A 16,436-nucleotide genomic window follows, 5' to 3' on the forward strand; every position below is an offset into this window, starting at 1 on the left:
TGAGTTCCAAATGGAAACTTACATAATTTGCCGTCGGGGTTTACGTTTTCAGAGCAGGCAAATTTTGGTGAGTTCACGTTGTTGTTTTTGCAGAGGACGGCTAAGAAATGTACCAAGTTTTAAAACGCTCCTTCTGAGCTATTATTCTACTCATTAGATCTTTTGTTTTGCCACGTCCTCGTTACTGGGGTTTGCTGAAGGTTCTTTTACAAACAAACTCTTGTTTTTCTTTGTTTCGTTATTACCCTTTCTCTTTCGTTAACATTTCTTACTTTTAAAAATCTTTCTTTTCTGATTCAGAACGCCTGCAGCAAAAATCAACTCTGCCAAAATAACGCAGCTTGTCATTCTGGTTACACAATTAAGGGATATCGATGCACGTGCCCTCCTGGATTCGAGGGCGAATATTGCGAAAAAGGTAAGTTTTAGATTTCCGCACAAATGTCGCTCTGATATTCATGCTAGCACAACGCTACTACCCGTGGGTTGATTAACAGTGCGTTTGGTTGTTTAACGTGTGTCTCGTTTAGTTTGACGTTTATACTGTACTCCTTCGAGTTTTCTGCAAGGGGGGAGGGGAGAGAGGGGGTCAGGTTAGTTATATTTCATTCCATACGTTTTATCTCAACGTCTCTTTAAGAAGAAAAACGAAGTGTCTCATCATACGCAGAGGATGCAAAAGTACCCTTGAACTTGCATCTAATTCATCTGCAAGGTCTAAATGAAGAAACACAGGAAAATACTAACGTTACAAATACGAGGATCGAGAAAAGTGTATGGTATTTGCTGAGGCAGTATGCATTGTTGGTGGAAATCGTGAAACTGAAAAAAGGTTCCTCCGCTCTCCCTTTTTTTTCTTTTTCACTATTTGTCTAATTTTATGTTTCTTTCGATCACCTTTTTTAGACATCGACGAATGCAAAACAAATTCTCACGATTGCAACGCAAATGCCTACTGCAATAACTCAAAGGGATCGTATCACTGCTTCTGCAAACCTGGATATATCGGAAATGGACGGAGTTGTACAGGTAAAGTCGAGACCTTCTGAGACCTCTGGGTTCTCATATGCAAGGCCTAGATACAGAAATCCTAAAAAAATGGCCCAAAAAACTGTTCTGAAATCGTTTATGTTCTAAAAACGTAGTTTGACCCTGAAAACCTAACAAAATCCGGATTTTTGTATCAAGCCCTGTCATAGGCAGCAACTGAAAGGATATTTATCTTTTTATTTATCTACCTTTTCATTTATTTGTCTATTTCATCATTGATTATGTGGTTTTTTTTTCTGATTGCTTCTTTTGATATCGAGCCAGTGACAACACTGAAAGTCGTTTACTTCTTTTAGATCAGAGCGTTTGTTTCTATTCATTGTCGTAAAATTAAAACCAAAGCAATGACAACAGCCAATCAGAGCAAGGGAAGTATCATGAGGAACCAATGAAGCGCGGAATCTGCCTGAAGCGCGGGAAAAGCGAGTGACCAAGTTGTGTTTGGTTTTAGTGTTGAAGCTGATTGGTCGAGAAAGTGGCGCGAATTTTCAGGACCAATCAAAGAGCGAAGTAACGAACGATTTTTAGAGAGAGCTATACTCTATGTGCTCATGATGATGGTCCACCACTTTATAAAGTTTTACAACGGTTTCCTTTCGTTTTTCCCTTTAAGTTGATCCATGTCAATTCTATACAGTTTTAAATGATGAAGATCGAGACATTGAGAACGATGAAGAAGGCGAAGAGTGTGATAGCCAACTAAACACTAGCTGGTATCGTTTCTTAGAAAGGACAGGGATACGAATGCCGAATAGGTGTCCATCGAATAATTTTAGGTGTGGTACATCATGGCCAGGTTGGTTAAAAGGAGATCATCCGACGGTGGAAGAAGGAATAGTAACAAGGACTGTCTACTTTAAAAAGCGTCAGAATTGTGAAAAAATACTTGTACACAGCATAAAAGTGAAGAACTGTTCTTCCTTCTTTGTTTACCTTTTGAGACCAACCAGTCAATGTCCTTGTCGTTACTGTTACTCCTCTAATTAACCACTCCACCCCTAGTCACCAGCATGTAATTTATCCTTACTATATCGCCCCTTAATCAAGCATTAAGGTCAGGAGAATGAAGGAAATGATCAACAACTAAACAAGCTTTAATTTAGATGGCAAAATCCACTTGTAAGTACCTCAGGAATGTACAGAAAAGGATCTAGAGACTATGCACACTGATGTTGAGGTGTAAACAAAATTGTAAAGACAACTGAACAAAAGCTGGTTTTCAGTAATTGTTTACACTTTTTGTTAAAGGGATCAAAGAATGGTGTGCCTTTGTAAACTGTATAACAAATAAAAATTAAAGATAAAGATTAAAATATAAATAAAACGCTAAGGTAGCAGTATATGAAAAATTAAGTTGTAAAAACTTGCAAGGTGGCTCGAAAACATTATTTATCAATTATGTAAAATTTGTTCACTTAAATGGCCAGACTTTTCGCAGATTTAATCAGTTTAAAAGGATTAAATGAATCACTTTTACAGGTATATTTGCGGTGTTGGCTATGATCGGCCATGTTAGATTTTGATAACTCGAACCCAAAATAACTCAGTTTTTCAGTTTTCTTTTTTAATTCTTATTATTGTTTGACCACGTTTCCTTTCTTATTAGTACCTAACTTCAGTCTATTGGAGCTCTACTCGGTAAATTTAACCAATTTTACACTGAACACAATTACGCTGGTACACTCATAATAGCGGAGCTGCAGCACTCACAGAACCCTTGCAGGGTATCCATACTTAAGAGAAGACGGTCTGCAACCAAAGGAAATTTGCTCAACGATTTGTACCGCGATTAAATACGCCAGTCCCTTCGTACAGATAGACACACGTAGCCCAACGGATATCCATGAAAAACCTCGACGATGTCGCTTTCAAAAACCATTTACCCGTCCATCTAAACCATTTATGTTTGAATTCGATCGGGTCCATAACGATTTTAACGCCAGCAAAAAATTAATCAGCCGGAGCTCCGCTTTCCATCTTGGCTTAATCTTCGTTTAAACTGAAAAATACAAGCCTGAAAATAAGCTTCCTCTTGCTAGTTTGTAAAACGGAGATTCGGATAGTTTTGCTTGGTTATAGAAATTATTTCCAGTATAAAAGATCCTATTGTAGCTCACTTTCGGTGAACACGATGATTAATTTTCCAGTGGTGTGTCATGACCTAAATGTTAGAATTAATATATAGTATTCCTTTTAGCTGACAACAGTTAACGATATCGATGATGAAAAAAAAAAATTAGAGTTTACAGAGCACAAATTACATGAATGTATGATCACACGCACTTCACAGAAAATAAAAATTCTTGTTGATGATGACAGCTAATTAAAATTAATATCAAATGAAAATTAATCAAAAAGTAACAAAATTTAATAATTCCCTCGAGAGAGGATAAAATTACTAGTAAGGCAACAAACTTAGAAATCGCCTGAAAAGGTAAGTTTTGAGATTACGCTGAAAAATAGATATGGTGTCCAAGCCAGTGATGTCACTAGGAAGACTATTCCAAAGGTATGGGGTTGCAAAGGAGAAGGCCCTTGTTCCGAGTGTAAGAAACATCTTGCAATTTGGGACCAACAGGAGAAGTTTCCGATCAGACTTTAGTTCGTATTTAGTAGAAATCTTGAAACAAATAAACTTACAAATATAATCAGGTATTTTATCATGTCTTGCTTTGAAGTACTGTAAGAGAATTCTGAATTTCCTACGGTACGTACTTAACTGATAGCCAGTGTAGCTGGAATAATAGTGGTGTTATCAAATTCTAGAGAGAGAGTTCCCTCGTCTGACACTAAAGGCCTGAGGGTGGTTCTTGCACGTGAACCAGCTTGTTGTCCTCTATGATTCCTGCATGTCAACAGTTCTCCCCAAAATATTCACATTTCTCTTCCCTATGAACGTACGCTTATTTTGTTTTGAAAAACAATGGAAATGAGGTATTGACTTATGCGGCATTATATTTTGTACCCGTTAAACGGTTAAATTTGCTTAATAAACAGTTTTTTTAATTTTCCCATGATCGGAGATTTTTTTTCAGCCCACACAAGAGGTGTAATGACACTCGCTAAAATCAAGGCCAACTGCGCGCTTTGCAGCAACCGATCTGATCTCCCTCAATTGCCTATTTCGGGTTGATGCTGCGGCAAGAACACTCCAGCCACAGACTTTCGTATGCGAGTTAAAACAACCCTTCTCAACCAAGGTAAGAGCACTCCACTGATTAAACCTTCAAAACGGATTTGGTAAGTCGACCAGGGCTGTGACTTTCACTTCTGCACACAGTAAATCGCATCCTCTCTAACGCTGTAAAAATTCTCTCCAAAATCCTTCCTACGCCGCCAATTTAAAAGCATGAAGATTGAAAAAACAGAATTGCATTAATGAGCGCAAAGAGCACTAGAAACACAGCCGACCACACTCCCTTGAACAGTCAATTACCAATGCTACAAAAAATTCAAAATAACTTTATTTGAAATGTCGTTCGATTGGGCAATTAAAAATAAATACAGCGTGATTCTATCAATTCAAAAAAGTTTTCTAAAAGTTCTGACACCAACCACTTGTAAACTGGGTCCAATCGAATTTACCTTGTACTAATTGTGCTAGAATAAACAAGATTCTTATTACGCATTTTTTCTTAACTCTTGAACTTTAAAATCATTTCCGTGTGAGTTAGTTTGTTGTCCTTACTATTACATAACATTAGCGCCCTCTGAGTCAAAAGTTGAATTTCTCCTTACAATATCAATACAACATCAAGCAGGTAGGTGATGAGAATAACGACAAATATTAATAACAGGATTTTTAGATGATCCAATAGCAAATCCTCTGAACTAACATCACAAGAATTGTATCGCAGATAGTAAGGAGAATTACCAATGAGATCTTGGGAGTGAAAGGGTTAAGGGTTAAAATTTCGTGTATGTAACAAGGCTGAGTGAATAATTATGAAGAAAAGTTAAACGCCGATAAATTCGAAGCTTCTAATTTCCCCCTCCCCCCCAGGCAACTCAGTCGTCCGTGCTCGGGCGTGGGTAACTTAAGCCCTGTCTAGGTGGGGTGGGAAATTTGAACCGGAAGTGTCAAGTATTCCAGTGGAAAAAACGTGTTTTATCGTATAATATGCATGTATTCTGGGATAAAGAGTTCACTTTCGCAAGCCTATGGCTAAGAAGAAAACTTGAATAATAAGACCAATTGCTTATCAATGACCAGAAAGTCACAGTCGCCGATCTTGCTTTTCACAAAAAAAATTGACCATCAAAGCCGGGACTTGGGTTGGGTATTTGAGCACAATTTTGGCCTTGGGGGACGGGAATTTAAACGAACCACTTTCCAACTGTTCAAATGCCCAGTAGGGAAGGCGGGGGGATGTTGAAACTTCAAATTGATCGACGCATGATCGACGCATTAATCTTAAAATCAATTATAAATTGGACTGCAAGTTATTGTGTGCTTCAAGAATTATATCCACCGGTCTTTCAGCTCTTACAACAAACTTACTCTAACTGTCTAGTTGGTTCAATTTTATTCTATAAGTAAGTGGTAAGTAAACCCGACAGATTTCTTGGTTTCGTGGACGTGACTGGACACAACGTTTAATGGTATTCCGATAAAGAACAACTTGCCCTCTTAGGGACCTGGTACCGGGTTGAGCAATCTCTGTCTTCATTCGGACGCCAAACTAATACGCAGTTAGGGAGCTCCCAACAAAACCTGCAGCACTTTTTTATCTTACACATTAACAGGCCTTCCCTTTCAGTTATCACTTCTAACATTGGTCACAATAAAGCCGAAGTAATAAAAAATATCAAAATCCTGGGTTAAAAAAAATCATAGAACTATTTCCTCATGCATCGCAATCGCTAGCGAATGATCACTGCCTTAAATAGAAAAATATTGTTAAATCAATTCTATCATAATATTTTCCAACCAGTTAATATCGATTGGCCAACCACGAGAGGAGCGACCCTCGGCCAATTCTCGTCAAGAAACACGATTGTTTTCGGATCCCCGAGCAATCGCCGAATACGATCTCGTTCTTGGAATCAAAAGTAGACTGAGAGACGTTTCACGAGATTTCTAACGAAATAAAAAAATTTCTGCGACATTAAGCTGCAACAATGATACAAATCGGCTCGTGCAACATCGCCTTTTACAAAACTAATTGAAAAGATCCTAAACAAAACATTTTCAATGAAATTTCTTCTATGCTATCAATTTTCAATCAGCCCTCGTTCAAAGGATGTGGTTCAGGCTAAACTTGGCACACCTCATATTCTGTTTGTCACTTGCCACAGACCTACTGATCTATTTTTCAAAAGTTAAGAACTAATTTAATTTTCAGCTACAAAGTTTCCGGAATGAGCAGCCACAAGAAATCATGTCTTAATTGGAAATGTTTCTTCTTAGGAAATAGTTACCTTGGGCAATCCCACCAAAGTGAATCTCTACATGCTCATCCAAACATAAATTGCTTCTGTGATCTAGCAGTAAATAGAGCTTCTTCTCAGTCCCCAATCGTTTATATAACGATGCAGGTAAATACGCTTGCCACATCGACGGTTCAACAAATAGTTTGAATCACGAAGTACCTACTTTCGTCCGCTCTCGTCTTCTGCTTAGTTGATGACAAGAGCGTAAGCTGATTCCCTTCTCTCCTGCCTAGCTTGCCTTATCCCATCAGATTTAGTGAAGTCCACCTCAGCGTACGCACTTCTGATGGGAGCAGATTTTGGCCCTGGCGACCCGCGCTGACACGAGCTTAAGTCTATGTTCGGAGGTCGTCGGCGCTGACGACTTGGAGACTCAGAAGAGTTGTCGGGATTGCTTAAGTCGAGCATGACGTAATTAAGCTGCTTAATTTCCTCATCTTCTTGAGTTGTGTCTAGTGGTGCGATAGTCACAAACTTTGGCGTCTGTATTCTGGCTGGTTCACTGTCTCTTCTGTAAGAACGAGGTGATTTTCTCCATCTTTGTCCTTCAACTTGAATCTTTCCAGGAGAAAACTCGTCATACTCTTGGGCCTTAACTAGGCCGGTGTCCGGATCGTCATTGACTGAGAAAACGTCATTTATGCTACTTTCGCAGATATCCCCTGGAACAAAGTTTACGTACTCGGGCACATCTACTGCGCTTTTGCTTTTTGTAATACCTCTGAGATCAATGTTTTCGTACGCGCGAGGTTTGTCCAATAAGACAGACTCCAGGCTATGCTTCTTAAAACTGTTGTTCGAGTTCTTGTCATCAGTGATCTTTCCGGGACTAAAGTTAACGTAACTGTGCATATCTTCATACGAAGATGAATCACCTGAGTTGTTGAGACGTTTTAGTGAAGTCGGAATTTCTAGATATTTCCCCCTGTTTGAAAATTCTTCCCCAGGGGTAAAGTTTACGTAATAACCGTTCGAGTCCTCTTTACGTTGTCTCACATCGGGGTTCGGAGACCGCGACCTCGGAGAGTTCATCCCGGGCGAAAAATTTACATAACTAGGAGATCCGCCTGATTCTACAGCGAGGGGACACATCGAAACATAATCCTGGCTTGATCTTCTGCGGGAAGAGGATGGAGACATTTTGATGGCAACGAATTCACGAATGTCTGGTTTGTTTGGCAACGCACTTTCTGTGGTTCTCAGCTGCCTGGGAGACGACGATTTGGACTGCTGTACAAACCCAGCCCGCGGGCTCGAGCTTTGACTCTTCGCAGTCCCGTTTTGTATGTCACTGTGTTGTTTTCTTAGTGACGTCATGTCCATGTAGCCCCCATCGGGGGCTGTGTGTGTCGTTTTTTTGTTCAGCTGTTCATTGTCGACGATCTTAAATGCTTTCACAGCCTTCGACTTGGTTGCCTCCATATCCACGTAGGAATCACTATTTTTGCGCTAAAAAAAAATCACATAATGGTGACCATTATTGCTCTCTCCTCCCTCACTACTCTGCTAAAGTTTAATATTACCCTCCTCTCCCCCTCCCCCTTCCCCTCCCCAACTATCACCAGCAATCACCTCGTCTGTGTTCTACTGTGAGTTGTCAGTCACGAATGCAAGATAAAGGAAGGACATACCCAGGTGAAGTACTACAGTGACAAGCTTACTTATTTTTTTAGGCGAAAAAAGAAAAAAATCAGCCGACCGATAAACACGTTTAGACAGGCTACCTTCGTTCCCACCTACATTTTTTTCGCACACAGAGAACATAAAGATCCCTCTTGGGTCAGCTCATAGACTTCTTTCCGTCTAATACCTCGGCCGTACAATTCACACCTTTTCGACCGAAACAGACCCACCCTCCACTCCCTGGCGCTGGCTTGGTGAGAAAGACGATCAAAGGAAAACTTGAGACAGCAAAGAGTCTAAGCAAAAGAATTTGATACTTACGCCTCCAGTTACCCCATTCATCGCCATGTAATCCTGCATGCTCGATGTTTCTTCTACATTTTTCGATCCAAGATTCATGTACTCTGTTTAAAAAGGAATCACCATTTGTAACATATTTAAACAAGAAAAATATCTGAGTATTTTAAAAAAAGACAAATCACTGTCGATACCAAATCATCCAGCCTCCCATTCCCCGTTCAGAGGCCAGCGGTCCACCCCTTAGTTCATACTTTTTTTAACAAGTGTTATTTCCAAGCCGAAAAAAAAGTTTTAGAGTTGTGGTCGCAACTGAATTTGTCAACAGCTTAAGTGCCGATGAAAACTAAAAGTAAAAAACAACAAAACTGCTTAGAGCACGAGAAAAACGCAAACGATCAAGTCGTGATTGGTTGAGAAAGTGGCACGAGTTTCCTGAACCAATCACAGAGCGAAGAAAAGCAAAACCAGGCCCTTAATTCCATGTTTTTCCCCTCTTACCCGGTTGGTCATCTTTCTGTTCTAGTGGTTTTGACGGGGGGCGCATCAATACTTTGTCACTGAAGTCTGAATTTTTTTCTTCTTGGTCCTTGACTTGACTTTCCGAGCTCATATTCAAACCTAAGAAAAAACTAAACATTAAACCTTCTTGCAGATTTTGGTAGGGACTCAATGGAGTTTCCCAGAACTATGTAATCATGTAATGAAGGATTCCCATAGCGACATATCCATTAGCTGCTGGCGCTTTACAATAGTTTGCGGGGAACTTTGGCCAGACTGCATGGATTAGTTTACTATTATAAGTCTTCAAGGTCATGCGCATCATATCCGGGGCTCAAGGGTCAAGAATGACTACATAATAAAAAGATAAATCCAAATCAACTTGCAGATCGCAATATCCTTAAACTGTACACAACTTATAGGCTCTCACACAGGAATGGCATTTAAGGAATGGGCATTCAACCCTCGACCCACCCCACCCTTAAAGTATCATTGCTTGACTCTTTCTTCTCCAACATCAGTTGGTATAGTCTCCATACTGTTTTATACATATTTTTTTAAAGTGCTGAGAAGGAGAATTTGTTTAACAATTAAGAGCTTATTTAGTTGCTGATCATTTCCTTTATTCTTGTAACCTTAATGTGTGACTCAGGGCTGATAATGTAAGGAGAATTTCGATTTTAGTCACTCTTTGGTGTTAAATGGTTAAAAAAAAAAGCTGTTCATCGTTCAACCAGGTGCTTGGAACTCTATAAAAAACAGGAAACCCCAAGAGGGACAGAACTTCAAACCTTTGAATTTAACGCTTCGATGCTTCAGTTTTCTCCTTAGTCCTAAGCTCGTGACACAACAGATGTGTTCTTTCTTCATTCAACGAACAGGCTTGAAGTATACTATCTTTCTTATTTCATTCACTCAATGTTTTTAGAAATTCCGTTTGAACCTGTGCAAATCTGTTACACAACATACCAAAAATCTAAATTTGTGAAAGGGTGCCAATTTGAAGCTACAGTTATAAAACACATTTGATGACGGGCATAATCAAGCACCTAGTAAAGGTAGAAGAGTCAACTCTTCCGCCAAAATTACGGGAAATTAGGAGTAAAGTTATATTCACTCATATTCAGTGACATAATAATTTGAATAGCCGGCGAGCAGCCCCTCGTTGTTATCAGCGGTGCAGTACTCGTTTCTCCGCTCGTGGGAGGATTTGAAATGAGTCTGGCACTAGTGCTAGACTCCTTGCAGGCCTATAGCCAGACAAAGAAAAGTTCGTGCCAAAATGCTGATAACAGGTGCCTGCTCGCGGGCTCAGTGATAAAAATACGCAAGTACCTTCCTTTGATCTTCTCCGCGGCCGCAAGCGATTCAACACAGATGACGTTTTGTTCTTGGGACTTTCAAACTCTGTTAAGTTCCGAGTTGAAACTGAGGAGCTCACAGTACGAACCAACGGATTCTGAGAAGTTGGCTCAGTGTCTGAACGACCACGACTGGGTGGATACATGAGAGCTGACACTGGACGAGGTCGAGACTTTCCTCGTTTTCCTTCACTATCACAACGTCGCCTAGGAGCCGGTGGAAGATCAGATGAGGAGATGTTGTGCATGGCGCTGTTAATAGTTAAAAGATACAGGATTAGTGAAATATGACAAGAACTAAGATTTATCATATAGACTACGTGTAGCCGTACCCTCCCCCGCAATGTGAAACGGAACAGAAGGAAAGTCTACGAAAACCTGACACTAATCGTGTTCTGTGACGTCACTCTAATCTATGCAAATTATGTAACTGGATAAGTTTTTTTTGTGAGGTTTCACCTTGGGACGGGGGGAGCACGGCTGCGCTTATGCTACTTATTATACATTAGACTTCCTATGAAAAATCTTATTGGTCGAGAGCACTCAATCAGTATACAATAGCGTTGAACTCAACATGATAAATGCACTCTCTACAGTGGATGTTACATTTATCATGTCAAGCTCAAAGTCTGCTTCGTTTCTAAGCCCCCTCGTCCGTGTAGTGTTCACTCAGAGAGAAACTCAAAGCTATCAAAAACTGTTATATAAAACAATAATTGAATTCAGTTTTCCCACTAAGTCACGAATTATCAAACTTCACATCTGTGTTATCTACCACGGACCTCTCTTTTGAAAATTCTTGATGTCATGCTTAACCTCGTCCAGTAATTGCTTTTTGCTTACAGGCTTCAAGCACAAATTTTTTCAAATTGTCTCTGCTGCAAATTCTACAAAGCAAAAGCAATGATCACACCTTGGACAGGTGGTTCAAAGTCATGCAGGAAAAGTTGCAATAAATCCTTTCACTCCTAAGATCTCATTAGTGATTCTCCTTACCATATAACTTTTACAATGTTAGTTCAGAGAATTTGGTATCAGATCAACTAATAATCCCCTAATTATATTTTCTTAATTCTCTTTGTGTGTCTGCTTGATATTGTATTGATAATGTAAGGAGAAATTCTGTCTTGGTCATTCATGGGAGTTAAAAGTGTAAAGGCAAAAAAGGTAAGTCTTCACGCAAATCAAAGCAAGTTCAACGCAGTTTTTGTTCCATGATGGACCTGGGAGAGTTCCTGGTCCCTCATATGTGTAGTCCATCACAGATTATTCTTAGCATTTCATGAGATTTCATGACCAGTTTGCTTATACCCCAGTGGCAAGTATATCCCTGAGTGAAGGGGATGGAGGGGGAAGCAACTATGTTCTGTTCAAGAAAACAACAAAAGAAATCCTCTTGGGGCTTAACCTGGTTCCATGTCTCCCCAGGTAGGTAAAGTCTGTACTTGAACCAAGTGGCACCAAGTGACAAGGACTATTACTACCCTCCCCTTGCATGGAATGCCAGTCCGGTGCAAGGTTACCCCTCCTGCATTTAATCAGGCTTCCCTAAAAATTTTTTCCAACCAATTTGTACTCCTAGGTAAAACAGCACTGTGAGAGTAAAGTGTCTTGCCCAAGAACACAACACAAACACTGATCCCTTCCCCACAACCCCACCCCCTTGTCTCAAACCCAGAACCCAGCATCTCCCTGATTATTCAGCAAATGTTTACAAGCTAATGAAAACAATTTACCTCAATATAGCTTCATGCATGTTCTGTGCAATAACTTGATCATCAACCTGAATCCACAGCTCACCAGCCCCAGTGGCTGCAGACCTCCCAAGCTCCATAAAGAAAAAACAGTCTGTATGGCCACAGCGTCTAATATTGACCAGCTGCACCTCTATGGCTGGTTCTTTGGTGTCCTTTTTAACCAGTGCTAAGTTACGAGTTGACAACTGAAGGTCATACAGACCAGCTAGGTTCTTGCTAGTTCCCAATCCCCTTGGTTTCACAGCGACAGGCCAGGTTGATACTAAAGGATTTAAAAGAGTAAAGGTGACATGTAGATGTTACTTGGGACACCACAGTCTCATGAAGATGGGTTTAAAAGGGCTCCATCTTTCAACAGCTGTCCTTCATTAAAATGGGCACAGAGTCATTGATTAAGTTTACAACCTGATGGATCTTAATTGTCATATCTTAATCCTTTACATCCTAACATCAGTATGCAAACTCTCCACACTATGCTCTATATATTTTCAAAGGTGCTGACAGAGAGAATTTGTTTAACAGTCAAGAGCTTATTTATTTGATGATCATTTCCTTAATTCTCATGACCTAAATGTGTGATTCCAGAATGATATTGTAAGGAGAAATCAGTTGCTAATCATTCTTAGGGATTAAAAAGGTTAACAGAGTTTTTTGTGATATAAAAAAATCTGGAGTATTTCCTTTCCCCTAGAAGGAACACTTGTCCATCACAGAAAGCCCCCTGCCCCCACCCCCTGTAACACTACACCATATACTGGACCAGACCTCATCAATTTGAACAGGGTGTGCTAACCACTGGATAGCCGCTGATCTGGAAGAAGCTCTTGATTGTTGAACAAATTCTCCTTTTCAGCACCATAGGAAGTAAATAGAGAACAGTATGGAACATATGCATACTGGAATCATTTTTTCACTCCTAAAGAAACTGAAGTTAATCAGCCCACTCAGCTGGAGCTAATCTTAATTTTGTTTGCAAGAAGCCTCTGGGAGTAGTGCTACTCTTTATGGCTGTAGGCTAGACTATGATAACATAAACTTCAGCCTTTAACTTCCAAAAGTAATGAACATGTAACTTCTCCATATAATATCCAAACATTATTTAGCACACAGGTAACAAAAATACTCAAACTTATTGGGTGGAAGTTTTTATCTTGATCTGATGTCAAATTTCTTTTACCAATTTACAAGGAAATATGCAGCAGTCAAAGGCGGAAATTAGCGATCAGATTTTGGAAGTGTAAGAATTTCCTGATCTGCCAACCCCTGAAAATATTGAACCAGGAGACAATTTTTTTTTAAAATTTTTCAAAACAGCTTGATTTAATTTGGGTTAAGATTTCTCATTTTACTTTCGTCTAGGAGTTTTAGTCAAATTAACAGGTTATCTGGATTATTCATTGATGAACTCTCCTTCATAAACTGAACCAAGAGAGTATAGACATCCCATGCATCAATCAAACATCACGCCAAATTTTGCCTTACTACTTCTAATGACAATTTTTAGAAACTGTTTCAGTCTCCATGGTTAAGTTTAGTCAAATATTAATTGATAAGCTTTTCCATTTAAAAATGTAAACCTGCAAATTTTTTTGGGATGATTTGATGTATACTCCCCTTAAAATTTTCCTTTCAAAAGCCTGTCACCTCCACCCTCCCCCAAATACATAATAGGAAATACCATTAATGAATAATTAAAGGTTTCTTAAACAGCTGGTGTACCATGCTTGCCAGACCAAAATAAGACTTTTGACAAAACCAGTCCTTTCTTATTTTTGGAACCTCAACAGATGGGTGAATACATCAATATCACTTTGCATATTTTTTTTTGCCGATTTGTGCAAAGAGACATTATCATGATAATATAAATTTGTTCTGTCGTCTCACAACAAAGTCAGTAAATGTAGATCGCAACATTTCCAGCTACCACCATGAATAACTACCTATTTCTTAATAAACATACTCATGTTAAGTGTTGTCAGGGAAAAGACAGAAAAGAGTCCTCTGTTAATTTAAATTTAGAAGTCACTATAATGCAGACCTTATTTCTTTTGAATAAGTAAAATTGAAATTTCCTGCATTGTTTTTTTTTTTCAAGAAGTTATAGCAAACAAGAAAAACACCTGTACAAAGAAAAGATGTTGGCTTTGTAACCACACACAGGATTTCCAGAAAAATACCATATTTCAGGAAATAATTATTTGGCTTGCAATGCAATGAACCCTTTAACTCTAAAGATCTCATTAGCTATTCTCATTACTGTCTGTTATGCAGTTCATGTCATGTTTGTTTGGAGAATTTGTTATTGGGTCAACTTATAATCCCCTAATTGATATTTTTCTTTATTCTCATCACTTGTCGGCTTAATATTGCATTGATGCTGTTAGGAGAAATTCTAAGTTGGTCACTCATGGAGGTTTAAGGGTTAACGCCTGAACTACAGGAAACTGTTTAATCATAATTTACTTGTATATATTTTCAGGGAGAGGGGGTTGAATGTAAGTACAAGCTAGGATTATGACATAACTAAAGTTTTTAATTTTATATATTTCTAGTGAAAAGCTTTTGAAAAAAGTGAATTATAATCATTTGAAAAGTTGTCATAAATATCCTCACCCCTTCCAGGGTAAAAAATGTTTCAACCCCCACCTGGTAAATGGGTCACAACGGGTAATAAACATGCAAAGGAGCAAATCCATAATAACAATGATTTCTAATTGCATGATTCCATGCTGTGTTGTCATCAAAGAAATCACTTACCAGATGCATTAAAGATCTCATCTTTTCTCTTCTCTATATTCAATATTTTCATCCAAGCGTTCAATTCGTCCTCCGATTCCGCGATTAAGCCAAAAACATCTTCCCGTGTGTACAAAGCAAACACCAATTTGTGCTTAGAGTCCTCTTTCTTTGCGATGTTTAGGCAGCTTGCTAGGTAGATCACTCGCTTTGGTGGGCCTTTTGAGCGGAATTTCTTCTCGCTCTCGAAGTATTCTAGTCGGGATTTGCCTTTTCTTGGCGACGAACGTAGAACGAAAAATCGCTTTTTCAGCGTCTGTTGAAAAATAACACACGATCAAAGTACTTTGTCGCAAATACTTGTCACGTATTTGTAAGCGCGGTTGTTGCTGTGAACATTTCCTGCGTTGTAAAATTACGATCTGGAGAAAAATATTTTCAAAAATTCGAGGAAAAAATTATGGCATGTATAACTAATCAGTAATACCAATCAACAAAGCACGGATTTGCATTCGCATCAACGCGTTTAATTTCCTTACAAAGAAAAATGACATTGTCTTTCAATTTCGTTCACATGGGCACTTGAATTCGCACTGAAAACAATGGGTGAGTTTAACAAGTTTTAGGTCCCGATCGTAATAAATAAATAGGAAAAACATTTTCAAAAATGAAACATTGAAAACACTGACGCAAAACTGTAAACGATTTAGACCCGCACACAAAAGACAAAGGCAAGCTTTTAAGCTCACAAATCTCCTTAAGAGAGGGCATACAAGCGATGTAATTACCCCATAACGAAAATCGTGTAGTAATGTTTCAATTTATGCAAGGCTTTAAACAATCAAGATTCTCTTACAGATCTAGATAACGATGTATCATATAAACTTCACCATTATCAACAGAAAATCGTTCTCGAGAACTCAAAATTCGTTCAGAATGAAAAGCTTAGACTACGTCTAAACATGCTTGAGTTTATTGGGCAAGAGTGCAAATTAGACTGTATAAACAATAAAAAGCATTCAAGGAAAACTAACAGGACAGACCCCTGGTTGAGGTTCACAACTGATTGCAAAATGCCGCAGAAAATAACAAAAATACTAAATAACATTCAAACATTCAGCGTTTACTGCTTACGATCGATCCAAACTTGAGCCAATATTTGTAAATTACAGCGAAAAGAAACTGCCGATCGAAGAATCTATTGCAACGATTGAGCGCGCACATTTATCAAAGAGATCTTTACCTTCAGTCTCCGAAGATGTCCTTCTTTTACAATATCTCCATCGTCCATAATGTCTGATTTCCGGATAACCATAGAAAGCGATCGCCAGATTCCAAAAAGTATCCTTGTGCCCTTGGACTTTGACGACACTTTGCGCGCTCCAAATAAATGGTAAGATTTCGAAGATTTCGAAGATTTCCAACTGGTTCGCTCGTAGCAACGTCACCCCTAGGCAGTCGATGTCATTTTCGATCTAGTATTTGTCATGCTTCATAATAAAGTTGTTCTTCTTAGAGTTGGACAAAAGTGCTTGAAAGGCAATTATCTAAAAGAGAAGTCTTTGTGAAACCCCATTGCATTTTTACGACTCAAGTGATGTCTCTCTTGTGGCAAATCGGTACCAGTCTCCACCAAGTGGTGTGGGAAGCGATATGAGAGAGTGCGTAGCGTGATAAT

At 39.0% G+C, this 16,436-nt stretch overlaps 1 protein-coding gene across 1 annotated transcript; it reads right to left on the reverse strand.

Annotated features, from left to right (window-relative positions):
- Window positions 1–4,492: 4,492 nt before the first annotated feature.
- On the reverse strand, window positions 4,493–16,359 carry LOC131777294 (insulin receptor substrate 1-B-like). The gene is made up of 7 exons (XM_059093566.2): window positions 16,002–16,359; window positions 14,780–15,074; window positions 12,002–12,284; window positions 10,240–10,517; window positions 8,905–9,024; window positions 8,428–8,510; window positions 4,493–7,932 (listed from the first exon to the last, which is right to left on the reverse strand). The coding sequence occupies exons 1-7, from the start codon at window positions 16,071–16,073 to the stop codon at window positions 6,670–6,672; spliced, it is 2,394 nt and encodes a 797-aa protein (XP_058949549.2). The 5' UTR covers window positions 16,074–16,359; the 3' UTR covers window positions 4,493–6,669.
- Window positions 16,360–16,436: the final 77 nt, after the last annotated feature.

This window comes from Pocillopora verrucosa, chromosome 5 (assembly GCF_036669915.1).
Source record: "Pocillopora verrucosa isolate sample1 chromosome 5, ASM3666991v2, whole genome shotgun sequence".
In the NCBI taxonomy this organism is placed as follows: Eukaryota; Metazoa; Cnidaria; class Anthozoa; order Scleractinia; family Pocilloporidae; genus Pocillopora; species Pocillopora verrucosa.

Excerpts from the sequence above, each read along its gene's own strand:
- LOC131777294 (XM_059093566.2), bottom strand. The coding sequence starts at position 16,073 with ATGGTTATCCGGAAATCAGACATTATGGACGATGGAGATATTGTAAAA. Across the intron at positions 9,025-10,239 it reads GCGGAGAAGATCAAAGGAAG|GTTTGAATATGAGCTCGGAA; the intron begins GTACTTGCGTAT and ends GTTTTTTCTTAG. Across the intron at positions 8,511-8,904 it reads ACAGAAAGATGACCAACCGG|AGTACATGAATCTTGGATCG; the intron begins GTAAGAGGGGAA and ends CTTTTTAAACAG.